The sequence below is a fragment of the Vanessa tameamea genome, chromosome 12, assembly GCF_037043105.1.
Source record: "Vanessa tameamea isolate UH-Manoa-2023 chromosome 12, ilVanTame1 primary haplotype, whole genome shotgun sequence".
NCBI lineage: Eukaryota > Metazoa > Arthropoda > Insecta > Lepidoptera > Nymphalidae > Vanessa > Vanessa tameamea.
Window position 1 is genome coordinate 451,146 of NC_087320.1, and position 21,307 is coordinate 472,452.

A 21,307-nucleotide genomic window follows, 5' to 3' on the forward strand; every position below is an offset into this window, starting at 1 on the left:
TATTATGGGTAAGAAGAGTTAAATTGTGCAGGTATATAAATTTAAAACACAATATAAATATTACTACTAAGATTATAAATAAAATTTCAACATTTATTTAAACATTCTTTTATTTACAAAACATTTTAATACAATAAACTATATACTATATAATAGTGAATTAATTTACATTTATGTACTAAAACTATTACAATACATTTGTTGTACAATACATCTAACGGAATGTAATTCACGCATAATACTTAATTGGCAAGATGTTCTAACTTAATAGACACACGCTAAGTAATTCATCGTGTTAAATTATTCAAGCTAATAATTTAGCACTTGAAAATTAAAAAAAAACTAAATAAATATATCGGTAGGACGGATTACATTAACTAAAAATTAAGTTAAACCGATTGCAAGTTTAAAATAAGCGTAAACCAATTTTAAACACGGTACGCGAAATGTTTAAACTTAATCGGACGTAATTATACCTACGTGGTAACGAGCACTGTACTTAAATATAGATAATAAATATCCCTGTACGTCACTAAATTCTAGAACAGATAAAAAAATTTGGCAATACTCCTAACTTACGAATCTCTTTCGGCAACTGATATTATTGTTCAATAAATAACTCATCTAATTAACATCACTGAACATACCGCGACTCTATTGCAATAGTTCGTATAACGCAGCGATGTACGTCTGGGCCATCTGGAGTGTCTCGTATTTGGAGAGCTGGCGATCAGCTCCGAGAGACGGCAGATGACCGCGCAGTCTGTCGAAAGCTTTATTCAAATTCTGCATACGTCTTCTTTCCCTGGCGTTCGCTGCGAGGCGACGTCGTCTTAAAACAGCCTGACTGGTCGCTCGGCCACGTCTCTTTCCAGAACCTTCCAGGTCCAAATCCTCTGAACTGTCTTCTAAGCCTAGATCGCTCGGCAATCCTCTGTACGCGATGTGAGTCGGTGACTCCTGGTTGCTTCCATCCATGGACGGCGTCGGCTCCAAGCTCGACCGGCCCGAGTCGGGTGACCTCGGCCAGGGCAAGTAACATTCCTCCGTAGAATATTCCAACATGACATCAGTTGGAAACATGTCCTTTTCAGAATACAATACACGATGTCCGTAAGTTTCGGCGGCCATGTTGACTCGAACGATACACAGGTGCGTTCACAACGGTATCCCGAAGGGTTCTGACGTTCCCGTTTACCTGGCCCCCTTATATATTTTCCAGGTTTATTAGAGAGAGTCGGGCGCGGTTTTTGACGGGGGTGCGAGGGAGACGGATCTACGCTTCGAGAGGGTAATTTGAGGCCAATCATCATTAATTATTTCTTCCCCCGTGTGCGTGCGTATACAGGATTGTTAGTATCCTTGGCTTAAGCCTATTTTTATAGCTTGTAATAGTTGTGTGGTAGTATTGGCGTCATTTATTGATACTGCGTAAAGGAAGAGGAAAGAGGGATGTTGTTTACACCTTTAAAGACGTATCATTTTGTATGTTACCCAACAGATATTAATTTTAAGTGCTTAGTAATATGTTGATGGTGTAACTTTTCCAATAAATAAATAAAAATAGAGGGATGTTGCAAGGTCGCGGGGACATACGTTTGTAATGAAAGTTTTTTTTTTTTTAATAATAACTGTTTCTTATACACAAGTATAAGACAAAAGTTTCGTATACAAATGAAGATAATTTTTCTAATATTTTAGGACAAACACCTAATACAATTTATAAAATGTGATATCATAAAGGATGTTGTCGCTCGATTGACTTTGAAATATAATTAAAAGTGATATTTTTTATACGTAATAAATGTATATCATAACTTTTTAGTTTATATTTTGTCTATCTGTTTGTAAATGTGCAATATTTCAACATACTAAACACACTAACTGTTAAGCAACCGCTAGTCAATAAAATTTATAAGTTATGTTTTTTTTAATTTAATTAAAATAATACTTTGTCTCGTTCGTGGGTGTTTTTTTATAATAATGTAAATAATCATCATAACTGCATGAAGTGGTACATGCAGATTTTGATCGACAATAGTGGGTTCGATTTCGGGCAAACATTACTTAGTTTTATTGTCTATTGTTGTTTGCAATTTATCTTGTAGGTACTTGGTGGTAAACGTGAAATCTGCCTTGATTGGGTGAAATTATACCACATGCATTTGAGAGGCCTTTAGTCCAGTGGTAGGATATTTGAACACTTTTTACCGTTTCAGTATAAATTATTTTAATACTCGTTGCAATTTCATTACGAAATCTACATTAGGAAATATACTTGAAATCCAATATTATTGAGTGCTTTAAATAAATCATAACAATTAAGCTTATAATTAAGCCTTCAATGAAAAAATAAAAGAAAAAATAAACTTAAAACACAGGTAGGTGCAACTTAAAATTTTTCCCTCGCAAACCAGTCGGCATACGACACCGAGTGACCCGGGAATCGAACCCAGTGATATAGTTTTCACTAGGTGCTCGAGGTGGGTGAAACTCAACACGGGACTGTAGGTGGCCCAAAGTTACATTGATGTTAGATAAAATAGATGCGTTAATTAGTTTGATTATATACGTATAGTCCTATATATTATATTATTAATTATTTAATAAATAATACTCTCTATAAAATTATATTTGTAATTAAAAACACATTAATTTTAAATATATTACAGATTTTCGAAAAATAAATGATAAGAATTACATTGACTGTTAACATTTATATATGTATGTATTATAAAAGTCGAATTATTAAATCCATATTAAAAAAATTATAAATTAAAAAACTCTGAATTACTAACTAAAGTAACACCACAGTTACAAATCAGATCACTTGACCAATATATCCATCTATAATGCCGTATCAAATCCGTTGTTTCTTCAAAGCTCCATGTTGTAGCATCTTTCTTCCCCAGGTGGTCTTTAGGATTTTCAGAATTTCGTTCACATGTACGCCAAAATCACGGATTTATGTAAGTATTATTAATTGGATTAAATTTTAGATCCTTTTTTAATATTAGTTTATAAATAATGCAACCGGAAATCACTATCGTACAAAACGTCCATTCATGGATTACCTAAAAAAGAAAAAATAAGATTTAATAGTTTTATATTTAAATTCTTAAATTTATTATTCAAGTTCCATTAGACGTAAGTACCAGTTTAGGTAATGTAGCTCATATTGGATGGGACCGATAGGAGGCTCAATAGTAAACAATAACCTAAAATTATATTTTATGACTAGCTGCGCCTACGACTTCGTGCGCGTTTGAATTTAATGAAAAAGCGTGACTTTATTATTATTTTACATATAATTCTAGCCTAAGTTACTCCTTAGTACATCAGCTATCTGCCCGTGAAAGTCCCGTCAAAATCGGTCCAGCCGTTCCAGAGATTAACCGGAACAAACAGACCGACAGACAAAAATTGTAAAAAATGTTATTTAGGTATATGTACCGTGTATACATACATATGCATTTAGTAAAACGCGGTTATTTTAATATTACAAACAGACACTCCGATTTTATTATATTATGTATAGATGTACAGATTAAATCAAACCTTACGTAGGTATTTCGAGTATAAATCGTCACATTTATCGACGTTCATAGAACAAACAGCTCTCTTTAGAATGGTAAATAAATTCAACTTACAGAGAGTGCAGAGTTTTGTGTAAAACTATTCGGTGAAATTGGTTCATATGGCCAGACAAAGTTATTTTCTTTGATTGTCGAACTACAAAAGAACTGAAACAAGTGAGCCAACTTTATTATCTTCGTGTGCGTGACAGCTACGCTTGACACTCGCCAGACGTTATACTACTTTACTAGTGTGCGTGTACTCAGTGGCCAACGGTTGACCACTATTTTTCTCGACTTCATTAATCAAAGACTTGATATATTTCGCTGGATTTTTCATGTAAAATTAGTACTTATCATAATGAATACGTCATAAATAAATCTTGTTTAAAAGAAATAAATATTATATATTCATTTTTGTTTAGCGATATTTCAATTTCTAATCATTTCGAATATGGAATAAATATTATTGTTATAAAACAATAACAAATAGCATTTTTTTTTAAATTAAAAAATAGCGAGGAAAATATTTTTAAAAAGTTTTATAATTCATCTTCTCATACAATATGCTTGAATTTGAAAGTGACATTTAAAATAAAGTATCTAATACGATATTGATGTATCAGTTCTAAAATCTAACTTTATTATGACATGGCAGTCGACAGCGTGTAAATATTCATCCAGTTTGTTTTTTAGCTTCGTTTCACGCGCCATTAACCCTTCAACGACGCTCGGATTTCGCGCTGTGAAAAAAACTCGGTCGGTACAGTTAGGTAGTTTTTTTTACTTTTCATAATATGGGAAATAAGATTAAGTATCGATGGAAAAAATACTTTTAAATTTAATATAAAAAATAAAATAAAATATGGAGTTAAATTTGAGCATGATTTTTTTAAATTGTATTTAATAGGTACCTATACTAAAACTACATGTTTTTTTAAATATATTTTAATGAAACTTTAATTCAGCCTTGGTAACAAAAAAATCCTGTTGTAATGTATGTACATAGAATTATGACCAAACTGAAGCTGAATGAAAAAAAAAGACTCTAAAATAAAGAAGAAATTAAATCTGAATCGGTACATGATCTTATCCGCTTGGTTTTGATTGTTTTAAGGGTTGGTAAAAAAAAAAAAACAAACCATCCAACTCTTCAACCTCAAATGTGTATACCGCAATCAAAACGTTTTAAAACGGGACACAAAAGTAAGTCGGGTGTAATAATTTGCTAGACCACAAAAAGCATGGGGCCGATTGTAACAGGATCCGCAGAGCAAGGGTTGACCCGCTACATACGATTCTGTTCCGGGTCGACTTCCGAGTGTCAAAATGAATTAGTTAAGGAGTTTTGATGTCGGATCGAATGTTTTGACCAGGTTAAAACTAAATAGCACACATTTTATCTATTTTTATACCTAGTATACTTTGTGGTCGGGCTATGTAAGCTTGTCTAAGTAGGTACCACGCACTTGTCATATTATACCGCCAAATTACAATGCTCTCAATATAACCGTGTTCCAGTTGCAGTTACACTGGTAACTACACGCACTAGACAAAAAATCTTAATTCCCAAGGTTGGTGGCGCATGGGCGATGTAAGAGGTGGGTACTATTTCTTACACTGGCCTTAACAACAGGTGGCACAATTGCCTGCCAATCTGTTTCCAATAAAAAAAAAAAATTGATAATAATATGATATTCTAAATAATTTTTACATACATTAAAACCATTATTATATTTAGTGGCAATCCTTTATAGACTTAGTTACCAAATTAGCAACGAACCAAGCTATGTTAAACTTATGTCGGTCGTTAACTTAATATTAAGTTATTAATCAAATTGCCTAAATGAAAAATTGCTATCGATTATATTGTATCAATAAATGCTATAATATCTCAATTTGTCTAAACCGTATTGTTTTAAAACAATAGCCTTCTTTTATAAATATTCATGAGCAAAAAAATCCCCGATTTCCCCTCTAAAGTTATCAAAATTTATATGATTATGTTAATTTAATATGAGGCCACACGCGGTTTGTATGTTGGCGGATATTAAGGTTTTTCAAAGTGATTATTTGCGACTAGTGATCCCATTCGGTTACGTTCGCTGCGCAGTATAAACGCTGTAACTGGTAGGATATGAAAATGAAAATCAATCTTTGCTCTTTTAAACCTTTTTGTTATTTAATTAATTTTCATTGACATTAAATGTTCATTTTTTTTTAATAATCATATCAAATCTAGACGACGAGTCTACAGCCAACAGCCATCCTGTGGTAGCTTTAGATTTAATATATTTCTGTGCAATGACGATTGAAGAGCCTACCATAATATGATTTATTTAAATTTTAACACAATATAACGAGATTTAGAGCAGAATTTAGATCGTGATGTTTCCAGGAAAATAAAAAGTTAATAAATTCACGAATCCGTATTCTCTTCATTAAAGTATCCATGTGCTGTCCACTAAGTAATTGCGAATCTTTATTTATCTGCGTATTGTTACAGGCAAAGGGGCTACGACCAAAATCCTAAAACATCAAATGCATTTTTTTAATTATTTCACACCATAGTGCCTCACCATCAGCCAGTACATTAGCCATTTCTGTAATACATACGATGCAGGATTAATGTTTGCGGTATAATATAAAAAAAGGCTTTTAGTGAAATCGTTGTCAATACAATAGAATGTTTAATATAATAACAGAGCGGTCACGGAAGCTGTTACATTTGACGCGTCTGATGTATCTTCTTGTGGGGTTTATAATGTTTCAGAGAAAATTATAGTCATCACAGCGGCTTTGTTCCGGTTGCCTAGATTATTTTCTATGAAATATTACATTTTTAGATATTATTGTCAATATAGATGTCAAATGTTCATTTGCGAAATTTCCTGTCTCAAAGTCCGTGTTCCTGGTACCATCTAGCGATTTAAATACTATATTTAGAACTTTTATTATTTAATAATAAGATACTATGGAGTCACTTTTAAATTGCTTTTATCATAATACGTATTGTTAGTCGTTAATTATTTTTTCTCAGCTTAAATTTGATGTGGATTTTTTTATAGGTATAGGTAGGCGGGTAGGCAAATGAGCTACCTGATGGTTACCACCGCCCAAAGACACTGGCGCTGTACGAAATATAAACCACTTCTTACATCGCCAATGCGCCACCAACCTTGGGCACTAAGGTGTTATTTCTGTGCCTGTAACTGCTGGCTAATATATAATGTAACTGCCATACCAAGCAAGTAATTATTCTAAAAGATATAACATGTTTCTGACTGCATCAAAACCACTTTCAATTAGTATTAAATATGACATTTATATGTAATTGCGTAAACCGTTTTTTGTCCCAGTGATTATAGGATGATAACTGCCTATAAAAATACCAAACTCCAGCACTAGATGTGCAGAAACTTAAAGAGGATTCTTGGTTTAACAAAGAATTAATTTTAGAGAGCGGAAAAAGTTACTGGCCGGTTAGAGAGCTGATTAAGAAAAAGAAAAAACGTAAACAATATTAAAGTTTTCGACAAATTCCAATTCTAACTGAACGAATGTATAATGTAATTTCATTTAAAAGAGGTTACATCATTTCGGTGCCAAATGTACATAAGTGACTTCACTTGAGTTTCGAAATTTCTTAAAACTCTTTTCAACAAACGCGAAGTTTCGCGGGAAAACCACTAATATATATAGGTAAATATCGTATATATATTTACTTTGACTATTATCCGTGGCATTTGTAGTATTATAGTATTCGTTTGTTTTGTTCCTTCGCTCGGTTCGTTGCAAATTTTTGATATATTATACACATATTTTTATATCTACTTATATATAATTATGTTTAATTCTAGTTTTTTTCTTACTAATAATTTTGAATTTTTATATAGTCAGCCTTCCTTCTGTCAGGATCCTTATTAAGCACAGCAACGTTCGGTTCCAGTCAGCTTCTTAAAAAATACTCGTAAAGGTTTCTTCATCGACTTTTTAAATACATTTACGAATAATTAGTGTTTATTTCTATTACTATAAATATTAAATACATATATATAAGCTAATTTGATAATCGCTTGTTATTTTTGTCTGCGAACGTTCACGACACACGCCAAGCGGTCACGGTCAGTTAAATCACGACGGTGATCGTCTTCAATTTGTAAAGAATGTCATTGAGTGACTGATTACTCAGGTAATACTGTTAACGGGATCGAATACCTGGGAGGACGGAAGGTAGATGGGATCTTTATATTTCTGTTAAGCACTAAAGAAAATTAGTATTAAAAATGTGAGTATTTTTTATATCTGTTCATGTGAATGTAAATTACCTAAAGTTGATTTACATTTTTTTTTTTTAATAAATAATCTCTACTCGGTTTGACTATAACTCAAAATATCAAGCCAAGTTATTGTAACGTCTTCAATAGTTTGGTTGCATAGATTGTTTACTTTGTAATAGTCAATGAATTTTTGTAATACTTTGCGAAAAGGTGACCTTTGTTATCGGTGGAATCACGTTTCATCAGCGTTTGTTTTATTTCGTTTGTTGCATGTAAGTATCCTTTATATCAAACCAGAACTTATTAAATATTTTTTTTTTTTTACAAATGTCGCATGGTGCAACACGTTCAACCGCTACTAGGGCAAATTTTCTAAGAAACCGTTTAGGATTATAAATACGGAAATAACTTAACAATAAGATGATTATTTTGTATTATGCTTGTGGAATATGTTAGACGTAATATTGTATAATATATGAACGTAGTAGCGGATCCAGGAATTTAATCTTATACCCAAAATAATTAAAAAAAAAACTATCAAACAAATATAATGGTATGTAAAATTTCGTGTGTTTGATGTAGACTGGTTGACATGAGGAGTTCCATCATGTTGAGTCAATCCTAGATGCAGAATCAGGTGACGCTGACCATAAAAAATCTTTACAATCAGATCAGAAGCAATGTGTTAAACTTGACACAGTCTAGTCTAGTCCAACTAAAAAAAAAACTGCAAACATTGCAAATAAAATAAAGGACATTTTACTAAGTTAAGAGACAGACAAAAATTACAAAACCCTACTGAACTTTAAAATTTGTATTAAAACCGTATGTACGATTTGTTTTGCTTGTGTTTCGATAATTATATCAATTTCTTTTTGATCTAACGATATCAATTTGAACGCAATTGGGGATAACCAATCAATTATAATAATTTTATCAAATTGATTCAAATCATTTCGAGTTTGTTGTTTTTGAAACGGAGGTGTTGATTTTAGCCCCGAGCCACCGAGCTGAACTTAAAAAAGTTAAACGTTCCATAGCATTTGCTATGGAAATTGAATTAAAACTTAGGACTCCGTTTAAGTAACATTTGGAATCATGTATTTTTTTGTGATGTTTTTCACCACACACATGTGCATTCGTGCCTTGGGTTACAATTGTTTCTTAAATTTACATAATATTTGCCCCAAATTAAATATAAACAAATTAACTACTAATTTCCACTTTAATTTTACTTCCAAAATTAGGATCACAGTTTCATCGACGTTATATAGATAGATAGATTAATCAAGCTCTCGACCAATGATATCGCGTCAATTTGCTGTCAAATGTATTTGGCTTTTTTCTTGTTATGGTTGGAATAAAGTATAGAGGTGCATGCCTTCCTGAGTGAACAGCTGAACATATCTATAATTTTTACGTGCTTTTATTAACTTTACGTGTGTATCAGTAGATTGTACTGTTATATAAAGCTGAAGATTTTGTAGCTACAAACGCGGAGCTAGTAAATAGTATTATACTTACAAATTCAGTTTAGAACTAAGTGACAGTAATTTATTTAAAACGTGATAAATTTAACCATTACAGTACGCCTAATGAACGTGAAATAATAAAATCAAACATAACTGCTTTAAATAAAACAAACTGAAACTAAAACTAAAGAAAATGTTAGTTTATTTCTTTTACTATAAAGAGGTCGACAAATCAAATGATATTTAGCTAAGTTTTTACAATTTATTGCAAATATTGGGTCCGCAGAATAAATTATCTCTCCTCGCTATGCTTTAGCCGTGTCCCGTTCTCGTAACTTATAATTGCATTGTTTGAAAAGAAACGTTTCGTAATAAAACTGGGTCATACATACATAAATTGAATTTACTGACCTTTTTAAAATTTCCCGGTGAACGGTAACTCGCCCTTGCCACGGGTGAAGTGAAAAGAATTTCGATGAAAAGGTCCATTTATGTGTTCCACAATGATCACGCGATGTTCGACAAAGAAGGTTTTATTTCACAAAAGTAAAGTTTTTTGTACGATTATCTGTGATTATTATAAAGTAGCTGTTCCTTGTGGCCTCGCTTGGAATCGACTCTGCCTTGATCAGACCTTGGTCACAGATACGCATAATAAACCCTGACTCCCTAATACCCTGTTCCTACATTTAATAAAATGATATATTTTTTAATAGGTGGATTTACAACTTGTGTTAAGGAAGAAGTAAGAAAACGCTGTATGAATTATAAACAATTTTACAACGCAACCCTTGAGTAGTAATACGTAATTACTGTATCAGTAGTTGCACTGGCTCATTCACCCTGAAAACCAGAACACAATAATACTAAATATTGGTATTTAACGTTAGAATATGTGACTAGGTGGTATGACCGAGATGAGCTTACTTTACCAGCAAGTAAAAATCCGACTAATGAGGCGTTCATGTAAATGATTTTATAATATTTTTTGACCAACAGCTAGTAGGTACATAATTCTATCATCTGCACAACGAACCGATTTCATACATAGTATAGTACGACACAACTTAGATGTACCATCAGCAAAATTAGTAAAACCGATCACATCCGAATTATGTGCGTCTTCAAAGTCATCAATATATTTTTTTTTATGCGAATATGATCTTTACGCATATGTAATAACCAAATACATTCGCTAAATTAACGATTGGTGTTTTTTTTTTTATTTTTCGATGCTACATTTAAATTGCGTCGTACTATAATTGAATATAATATTTGATGAAATCTATAAACATAAACCGCAAAAGTACTTCAATATACAAGTATGTACCTACTTACTTACATAATACGATCGCTTAGCTTAAATTACTTCGAATCCGAATTCAGGTATTCTTCGTTGACGTAGAATTCAGCTGAGATTTTCTAAAATATCAACTTGTCATTGTGACTGAAATTAAATTATTCGTCAAAAAACATACAATATTATTTGGTTTGTCCGCATGTAATCGTAACCATACAACGATCATACAACTGAAACCTTCGATCAAAATACCTACAATATATTTTGGGAATGTAGTTCATCTTACAAAGTTTAATTAATATAACTAACTAATAATCTTTAATTCATAATTACTAATATAGGCGATAGACATACCTATCACTTATAAAAAGTTTTGTTTGCCTTTGGCAGCATTTCCGAAAACAATTCTTATTCGAGGTGGTTGGTTTTTTTATTTAAATACATAAAGTTAAATATCGACTATCAAATATAAATGATGATTTTTTCATGAGTCTCCCAGACGTATTCAGATTGAAAATATTCACAATAGTGAATATTTGCAAATTCACTATGAGGCAATGTACCGCACCTCGAAATCAACCCAACCATTATTAGTTTCCAATGCCAATTCTTAGCCGAACCATTGCCAACTCATTAAGAATGTAAATAGTTTTTTTCACTCATAACATACCGATGATGAAAAAAAGCCACACAGGAGAGTCGGTTACAATAAACAAACTGTCAAAATTATCATTTGAAACTCATCCAGTTATGATAATCAGTGCTAGAAATAATATTTGCATTATTTTTTCACAAAGTCCACCGACTAATTTGACAAATATCGGAAACAAGGATCCGCAAGTCAGTGCGCAGGCGCCGGACACAAGAAAAAGTATAGAAATTGAGGACAAAAAGTGTCTTTGTCGCAAACCGCAAGAGGAATGACAGGACGGGGTTCTTTTGTACGTATATATGCAAAATGACTTTAAACCCTATATATGTATAGAGTTCAATTTCGAATGTTGATGTAATGTCGACGTCATATATAAATTTGTCAAAAGATTAACGGCTAATAAATTATACGTGCGAAATATGCTTTAATACATTAGCCATAGATTCCATTTTCTGGTATATCTTACTCGAATAATGTTGGTAATAACTCGACTAATTAGGAAACACTTCGTTAAACAAATACTATAACCGTATATTGGCTCTAATAAAAAATATAATTAATAATAATACGGTCATTACACATGTTAGACATCTTTTATAGGTACTTTGTTAATACGATAATTAAAATCATGTTGATTAGTTTCAATACGTTTAAATATTGTGATGATGATATTCTTCTAAATGTTTTCTGCCATGACGGCAATTTTTAAGAGTAAAGGTGACTACGTAGCAATGCACAAGTGTGTGCTGCAAACACAGGTACACTCTCTATTCCTTGATATTGACCAAATTCCTACATATATACCTTCGGTCTGTTACTAGAAATGTTCATAATTACGTTTTGTAATTAATTGTGCTCGGCATTCAAGGCAAACAGCGTAAGGAAGCTTGGAGCAGCCTGACGAAATAGATCAAACCTAATCCTCGGGGGATGATCGTTGCCTCGCAGCGAACATACATAAGGAAATCATTGTGATAATTAAAATCATAAAATTTAATTTCATTCTATTCCAAGCTAAGTTTGCAACGTCTCGTCATATGAAAAACTTCATATTTTACACTGGTAAGGCGTTGGGAACTCGTGACCTGGCACAAACGTCAGGCACGAAGGAGATTCTGGACTACAAAATGAAAATCCATAATAGATATGACCAGATTACGGACAAATTGGCCAAATGCCGACCAGCTGTGGAATCCAGAATCCCACGATTCATTCGATAATATGATGGCATCAGCATAAAACAGGTACCTAATATAGTCGTATATGTAGATTCAATATATTTGACCCTCAATTTGTTTAAGCCAAGCTACCAAAGCTTAGCGTATGGTCGAAACCGCAAACTATCGAGAAACTAATTTTATGTAAACAAAATCAAAACAAACCCGGCGTAGGCGGCGATCGCTTATTATTTTTAATAATTTGTCCAAAAAATTTCGGAACGAAGCTATTACGTCTGATTATTGGGTGCATAGAGTTCGATTCCCGATTATAGACATTTCGTACAACTTGGCGCCTGACGTCGGCGTGTAAACAATGATTTACATTGTTTAGTTTTAGTTTATTTCATCCCTCGTTAGCGTCAAAATAAACAGCTATTTTTTATTTATTTATTTAATGTAAGCGTTGATTTTAATCCTGCTTATATTATAAAGGTATATTATGAAGTCTATATTTTGTTGAACAAATGAACTTTAGCAGATACACGGCTTCTAATAAAGATTAGAAAAAACATATATTAAAGGAGAAAATGAAGTATTTAATAGTCAGTAAACGTCAAAGACCTCCCATCGTAAGGGGAAGACTTAGAGATTATTCCACGCGGCTCCAATGCGAGTTGATGGTTACATAGGCAATAGGTTATTTTTTTATTTTCTTCTTTAACTACAAACTTAGATTTCACGAAATATGTATACCTAGAAAAGTTCTAATTACGTCGGTAATTAAAGATAAATAGTAGAATTATTTTCACATACGAAAATTAAATAAAAAAAGAACGCAAGCGCTGGTCTTTCGATACCTAATTGTGTAATATTTTAAACAAACAGTGGGCGTGAATGATCTTCAGAAGCTTTAGGTTAACCGAAATTCCGGTAATTTGATCGTAAATTTTTTTTAGATATAATAACTGTCGATTTTGTCCGTCCTTATAAAGCTTGAATACTTATTCTTTGTAATACACGAATATGGTTTGATAAAATGTCGAACTTGTTTGACGTTTTCTTAAAGTGTCGAAGCTTAGTACCAACATATATAATATCTTTGAATGTTACGCTGTGAATATATAAGTCGAAGTACAATCTAAGTCGTGCTGACCTTCAATTAAATCTTTCTAACAATTCAAATCAAATCAATTTTATATTCAAATAAACTTCACAATGAAGCGTTTCTGAATCGTCGATGTTTAAATACTACCACCGTTTCGGAAAGCAGCTTCCAGCGAGAAGAAACGACAAGAAACTCGCAAAGTTGCTCTTTTCAAATAAACAGATTTACAATGATATTTTTTACAATAATTACTGTCCTGTGATGGAACCCGAGCCTATATCCAGGCGTTTTTTTCAGAAACGTATTCGTTTAATATATAATAAGATTTATTTATTAATTTAGTTTTAATAAACTTTTTAAATTTTTTAAATGGTAAATTGACTATATTTCCCGGTATCTTGTTATATATGCGTATACCATTGCCCAAAAACGTTCTCTGTACCGTATGCAAACGGAAAGCAGGGGTAACCAGTTTATTCTTATTCTTAATTGTGACACATACAGATAAAAAACATTTAATTAAATTATATATAATTAAATAAAAAAATTAAACATTAAATTAAGTCACCCGAAGGCATTTCTATTTGTCCGTACAGAATAAATATTATTACGTTTCCAATACGATACGTTTTTCTAACAATAAAAATATATTTATTTATTAGACTTGGTGTGCTACGAGGAATAACTTTGAAAACCGGTGTAAAGAATTTGAATAAGGAAAGAGTACCCTTTAGATTGATACTTGGCAAGAACCTCAATATTACGAATGGCTCTCGGATTTATTAATAAAAAATTAAAAGTGATCTTAGCAAGAAAATATTAAATAGATATTACTTAATATACCTAAGTATGATTAACAAACCGTTGAGCGGCTTAGAAGGAGAAAGCGGACATACAGACGGAGGCATAATATATATAATACATATACAGACATAACTGCTTGTAAGCGGTTACTACGTCATTTTAGTACTAACACTTAAGTGTGTTTATATAATTATAATGATTTTATAAGACTCTGTTGTTCAAATAAAACCATTATGTGTAATAAAATAAAAAAAACAAGGTTAGAAGCCAATAAGCCACGGCCCGTTTAATTGGATTGGCGAAAAGCGTTGATGCGCGCGCAGCTTTGTCATAGACTAACTAAACCAAATATTAGTACTTCGCTTAAACATTGATATGCGACATTAAAATAAAATCGATCAAAATAATAGGTATTAAACGCATGGATAAAAATATCGTAGAACTTTGAACTGGACTTAAAAACTGAAAGCAAAATTTCTTTTATTAAATTGAAATGCAAGTTCAAAAAAGGGTTTATCTTTTGGCTTTTGGCTTTACTCGATAAGACATAATTTCCCTACAGGCTGCATACATATAAAGCACGGAATTAGGATTCTTATTTAATTTTACATATATATATATGTTATATATGTAGTGGATAAAAGTAAGTGCTGAGTTTATTGGCATTTATATTCTCTAGAATCTATATCCAAACCGACGGTTAACCATTTGTAATCCTGTTAAATGACTACTTGAATAAATAATATTTTGATTTTTTTTTATATTGGTGAAAATATATATAAAGACTCATTTGTATCTATATTATTATTATTATCACATTAAACAAAATATCCATAAAGATGTAGAGACACGTCATTAATGCGATTACCCGATATTTCCGATTATTCTCGGCGTGTCTGTTCATCGAGTCTTTGCCACTGGATACAATCTCCGATCGATGATTTATTGGCATGGATTCCGCCGGATGTTTGCTTAGAACCCCAATTATGACGGTAGCCTCCACCATCACGCCTCGAGTGTGGCTCGTCGGCTGGTACTTTGTTCTCGCCATTATTATTAGTCGGAAATAATAACTTATTTTGACCTGTTCGATCTTAAGGACGTTTTGTTCTGGATTTAGAGTTGAGGAACGTTCTTTAGATTACACTAGCATTCCATCCCGACTTCCCCTGATATATATTAAGTAATTATAACACATAATACAATTTACACATAAAACATTAAAAGCTACCTCCTTTAATTCGTAAGTATACTTAATTAGTTTATCCTACACCAGAAAGTTCCATTAGCGAAAATTCCTAGGGCTAATAAAAGTTGTATTGTACAAAGGGCAGTCTTGTAGTTAATTAGAAATCTTTTTCCGGCATACAAATCTGACACACATATCCGTACGTAACCGGGTAGGTGCTACAGCCGATAAATCACATTATAATACATACATTTATATGTATCCAATTACTCAAATTCTCTGCTCAAAATCTTCATTGAAAAAAAATTGGCATTCTCCTTTATGTCTCCGGTATATAAATGTAAATACAAATATATTTATGTATAAGAGTATTTTATTAAATACAATTACAAAAAACGCGAACATAGCGCTGTGTGATGTAATTTTCACTTCAAACGTATTTTCACCCCCTAAACAACGTCACATAGTTTGAAAGTTTGCATACATTAACCTAAGGGCTGTTTCACGGTCGGTGAGCGTGCCTTATGGGAAAGGTATGTGTAAAGATGGTGACATACGGATGGACAGGTGGCGCGGTTCCCACGATACACCAAGCTAATTATTAACTTTATATGTCTTTGAACTTTGCAACTGAAATATATCAAATGTTTGTCTTGCTCGTAATATAACTATTGCCTTTAAATAACCGATGAGAGAAAGAAATATGCAGAAAAGTATTTCCCTACTATAAATATAATTTGATCAAGGTTGCGTCTAGTTTATTTCTAAATATGCGAGGTAAATATCAAATGTAATTGCTATCAAAAAACTATCGTAAGGTTTCTGCCAATAAATATATATTCTACACAACAACCTTGAATCTAAATCTTTAGAGATAAAATAAGAGGAAAAAAAAATGTATTTATTTTTTTCAATTCATAGTAAAATCGGAACACCAAAATGAATTCGGATATAAAATTGAACATAATCCATTAAAAAAAATTAATCAGGGTAATAATATTGTGTCAACGATTGAAGCAAGAGATGATTATTTAGAATCAATTCCTACGTCACTTTATTTCAACACAGAGCATATACAGGCAATTATAAAAAAAAATGGCATTAGGCATAAGAGACACTAAAGAAAAATGTTTACTTAAATTAATTAAAATCTCGATTGCATTTTCTACAGTTACCGTTAAACGCCATACCGCATACCGCGCCGTTTATATGTTAATAAGGTGGTCACCGACCGTGACTCATACGTTGAACATTACTGATGGTATCCGCGCCGAATAGTGGAGATTACGTGTCTTCTATTAACCCTTGTGGGAAGAACTTCATCAGCCCTTATTTTTTATACGAAATTAAAATCAATTGCGTTACAAATACGTGACTTTATTTTAGTATTTTATTTAAGTTTTCACCAATCATTATTTCAAATAACATTAAAAATATTTATATGTATATAAAGGCTTTAATATCAATAATTATTATGTAGATAATGAAGAATATAATATATTAAATCAACTTCTGATGCACTTCGAAAAGTTTTTTGTAAGCAGCTCGACAACTGACGCTGAAATGGCACTCGTTAGACAAATTCGTATACGATGTATTCTGTATATATTATTCTGATATTAAAACCTTATGATTGAACACAAAACACCTTTGTATCTATAACCAAAAATAAACGGTGTACAGGATACATCTCATTATTTCATACTAATTTCGAAGAACTCAATAATTAATGGAGCAGTCTTTTGGATCTGTATTAAGTTTGGGCGTTCCGCAAGGATCAATTTCAAGTCCTGTTTTCTTTTTGGTATATATGTATGTAAAGAGTCGAGATGGCCCAGTGGTTAGAACGCGTGCATCTTAACCGATGATTTCGGGTTCAAACCCAGGCAGGCACCACTGAATTTATATGTGCTTAATTTGTTTATAATTCATCTCGTGCTCGGCGGTGAAGGAAAACATCGTGAGGAAACCTGCATGTGTCTAATTTCAACGAAATTCTGCCACATGTGTATTCCACCAACCCGCATTGGAGCAGCGTGGTGGAATATGCTCCATACCTTCTCCTCAACGGGAGAGCAGGCCTTAGTCCAGCAGTGGGAAATTTACAGGCTGATTATGTTATGTTTTATTTTTATGTATGTAAAGATTATCTTCCTTTCTAAGTTTAAAGTATTCATCATATATATTTCATTATTCAATATATATATATTCAGTATCATTAAGAAAAACGTTATTGCTGATACAAAGTTTGTTTCCAATAAATAATTTCGTTCTAAAAGGCAAAAAGACAAAAGACGCACTGTTTGCCTTACCAAGCCGAAAAGCAAATTTGTTCTAACATTAAGTAAGGTGAAGTTTTGTTTACTGTTATACACTTTATGTTTAACAACAAAACAATATCAACAATAATAAAAATACCACATCCCAACGTATCGTTTACGCTAATTCAACTAATTCCGGCATCGAACTCGCGACATCTGGCGGGACGGTTACCACGTGACACACCTGAACGCACGTGCGATACGAATGTTCACAAAAAATATAGTTTTCAAGTTAATGAGATGGAATTAATCAATTGCAAGCAGCCAATCACATTTCAGATAAATTTTTAAAGGAGATAGTCTCGGTCTGATTTTAATTTCATAGCATTATTTGAATATGTATGGATTGAAGTAGGCTCTATTGAATTGTGATGTTAAATAATTAAATTAATTTAGATTTTCTTACAGATTATTTTTATCAAGAAGATTAAGAAGAATCTGAATAGAGTAAATACGGATATGTAATTATGTTATTCTCCCTACGATTGTTAAAAGAAATACAATTATATATTTATATTTATATGTTAAAAAAATGTCAATGTGTGCATCAATACGTTAGCGAAGAACTGTTAAGCGAATTGCTAGTACAAGTGTAAAGCTGATTAATAGGTTATTAAAAATATACATATCAAATGTTTCGTACAGACAGACACACTTAGGGATGTTCTATTGTATGTAATAATATTAATATTAAATACACGGAGCAGTCGCTGCCAAGGTCAACCATATTGTCCTCGATGGTTTTAGTACCAGGGGTGAGGGAGGGCACTACTATTAAACTCCTCGATAAATTATCGTACACATATTATTGTTTAACTTGTTACTTACTTAGTCTATTTTATTATTTCTCGTATAATAATTTATATAAAAGCAGCATATCATATTATATAATAATCGTTCCTATGTGCTCCTAAAGCTAATGTCTTAATAAATTTTCAACATTAAGCTGACGGCCAAGTTTAAGTGGCCGAATATGGTAGGTCGTTACCACTGCCCGTAGACTTCAACGCTGTAAGAAATATAAACCACACCTTAAATTACAAATGCGCCACCAATATTGGCAGCTCAGATGTTAAGTCCCCTGTGTGTGCCTGTATTTCTAGTAGGCTCTTGTAAATAATGGTTAATGAGCGATGATGACTATGAATACTTAACATCACGTGGCTCACTAGCTCGTCCACCTAAAATTTTATAAACAAAAAGTTACGTTTAATATTTATATATAAAAAATAACTTCAGAATAGTCCACCTCGTATCACAAACGAGGGTTCGTCACGATATTCCACGAACACCCCGACTTGTGCGGAATCATTTTAATTAGCCCCGATGCATTAACTTTTGACTTTTAACCTAGCACGAAATAATATATGTAACAGACAAACATACAGATGATACATAATTAAAATTGGTTTAGATAGATATAAGTATAAGTAGAGCCGAGATGGCCCAGTGGTTACTAGTGGCCCAGTGGTGCATCTTAACCGATGGTTGCGGGTTCAAACCCAGGCAAGCACCACTGAATTTTCATGTGCTTAATTTGTGTTTATAATTCATCTCTTACTCGGCGGCGAAGGAAAACATCGTAAGAAAATCTGCATGTGTCTAATTCCAACGAAATTCCGCCACACGCGTATCCACCAACATGCTTCTCCTCAAAGTGAGAGGAGGCCTTAGCCCAGCAGTGGGAAATTTACAGGCTGTTAATGTAAGTATAATAAGTATATACACCCTATTTCATTTAACAAGTATATGTATATAAACAAACCTTAGATTTACATGTTACATACGATTTCGTTATAGTTCTTGATTACTATATCTTTAGATATAATACAACTCTATTCCACTTCACTACTTATGTTAACTATGATTTTAATACCATAGTTCCAATAGAAACTTCGCCTAAATTAAAAACACCATTATTTCGCGAATCCATAATGAATACCAGGGATTGTTCAAGATATCGACCAATGATATCGCGTCAATTTAATGTGGAAGTTGTTTATTTTTATTAGTAAAGTATTATGATACAAAATATTAAGATACGATATTCTATACATATTGCATTTATAAAAAAAAAAAATCATTGTTAGACAGGCCTTTTATCGAGGAAGGCTATATACCGTTACGCAACGACCAACATGAGCAAAATATCAATGAAAAACGGGGAAAAATTGTATAACCGAGCGGAGTCGGGACGAGCTAGACGACTATTGAACTAGAAAACTAGTGTTGCATATAATTCGTTCATATTTTACGTGGGTACTGTGTTTATACATAAAAGCAAATAAATTGTGTTTTTTAAATTATAAATAACGCATACATATAAATTAAATTTAGGTAGATTTAGGTAATATACATAGAACCTTCAATTAGGAGATATATGAAAGCCATTCGTAGCGTTAAAAACCACATCCACGTAGGGATAGAGATCTTGAAACACTATTTACTCCTATTAAATAAAACATAGCTTTGAGCGGACATCGAATCTATGACACTTAACCCAGTCAACAACATACAGTGTACAATCTGTATATATCTATATAAAAATGTATAACTGTTACTATTAGATGAATAAACATAATAACAATCAACATAATACCGTGAGATACAGTTAATATATTTTTTAAATATCTTTGCGCTATAAAATAATATCGAAAACATTGACCGTATAGAAATGTTCGTCAAACGCATAAAAAACATCCTACCTGACCGAAGATCTCGTTTTTTTTAAGAAGTCATTTTATTTTTTTTAAATGATACCAAGCCGCTATTATTTTGTCGTAAAACGTTTATCAAAATGATTCGGGTTCGAGTCTCGAGATCCTGATAAAGCGAATTACACACTTTGTCACGTAATCGAACATAGTGCGTAGCAATCCTTATTTTATATAAAATTCGTTTGGATTGTGTATACTTAATTACGGAATTGCTTAAAAATAATAATTAATTTACTTGTAGAATAGACTGTGGAGTAATTATCTGGATATTCGTGTGCTTTTCAAATATGAAATTTATAATTTGTTTTTACATAAGTAAATATATTTGTTTTATTTTATTTAATAAGAAGGATTACAAAAAATTACCACCTTTTGGTAAACACTGTGCCACCAACCTATGGAGCTAAGATTTCCCCTCTGAATTTGCACTGGCTCACTCATCCTTCAAAACCGACAATATAAACAACAAACAATATATAATACAACAATTCAAAGCTGCTTGGCGGTAGAATTATGATGAGGAGGTGGCACCTACCCAGACGATGTGCACAAAGTCCATCAAGTAAATAATTCATTAAAAACGAAACCTAAAAAAACTTCGTTTAAAAAAAACGTTTCTAAATAATATAATTACAAATGAATCTAAAAAGAGTTACATAAATCATAAAACTAATTAAAATACTTTATAGCAATATTTATATACTCATAGTTACCGGTTGCAATGTACACTGT

At 32.2% G+C, this 21,307-nt stretch overlaps 1 protein-coding gene across 1 annotated transcript; it reads right to left on the bottom strand.

Annotated features, from left to right (window-relative positions):
* Window positions 1–528: 528 nt before the first annotated feature.
* Window positions 529–1,176, bottom strand: LOC113401491 (protein atonal-like). The gene has a single exon (XM_026641425.2). It carries the CDS (start codon window positions 1,129–1,131, stop codon window positions 655–657), a length of 477 nt encoding a protein of 158 aa, XP_026497210.1. The 5' UTR covers window positions 1,132–1,176; the 3' UTR covers window positions 529–654.
* Between the last annotated feature and the right edge of the window lie 20,131 nt (window positions 1,177–21,307).

Excerpts from the sequence above, each read along its gene's own strand:
- LOC113401491 (XM_026641425.2), bottom strand. The coding sequence starts at position 1,131 with ATGGCCGCCGAAACTTACGGACATCGTGTATTGTATTCTGAAAAGGAC.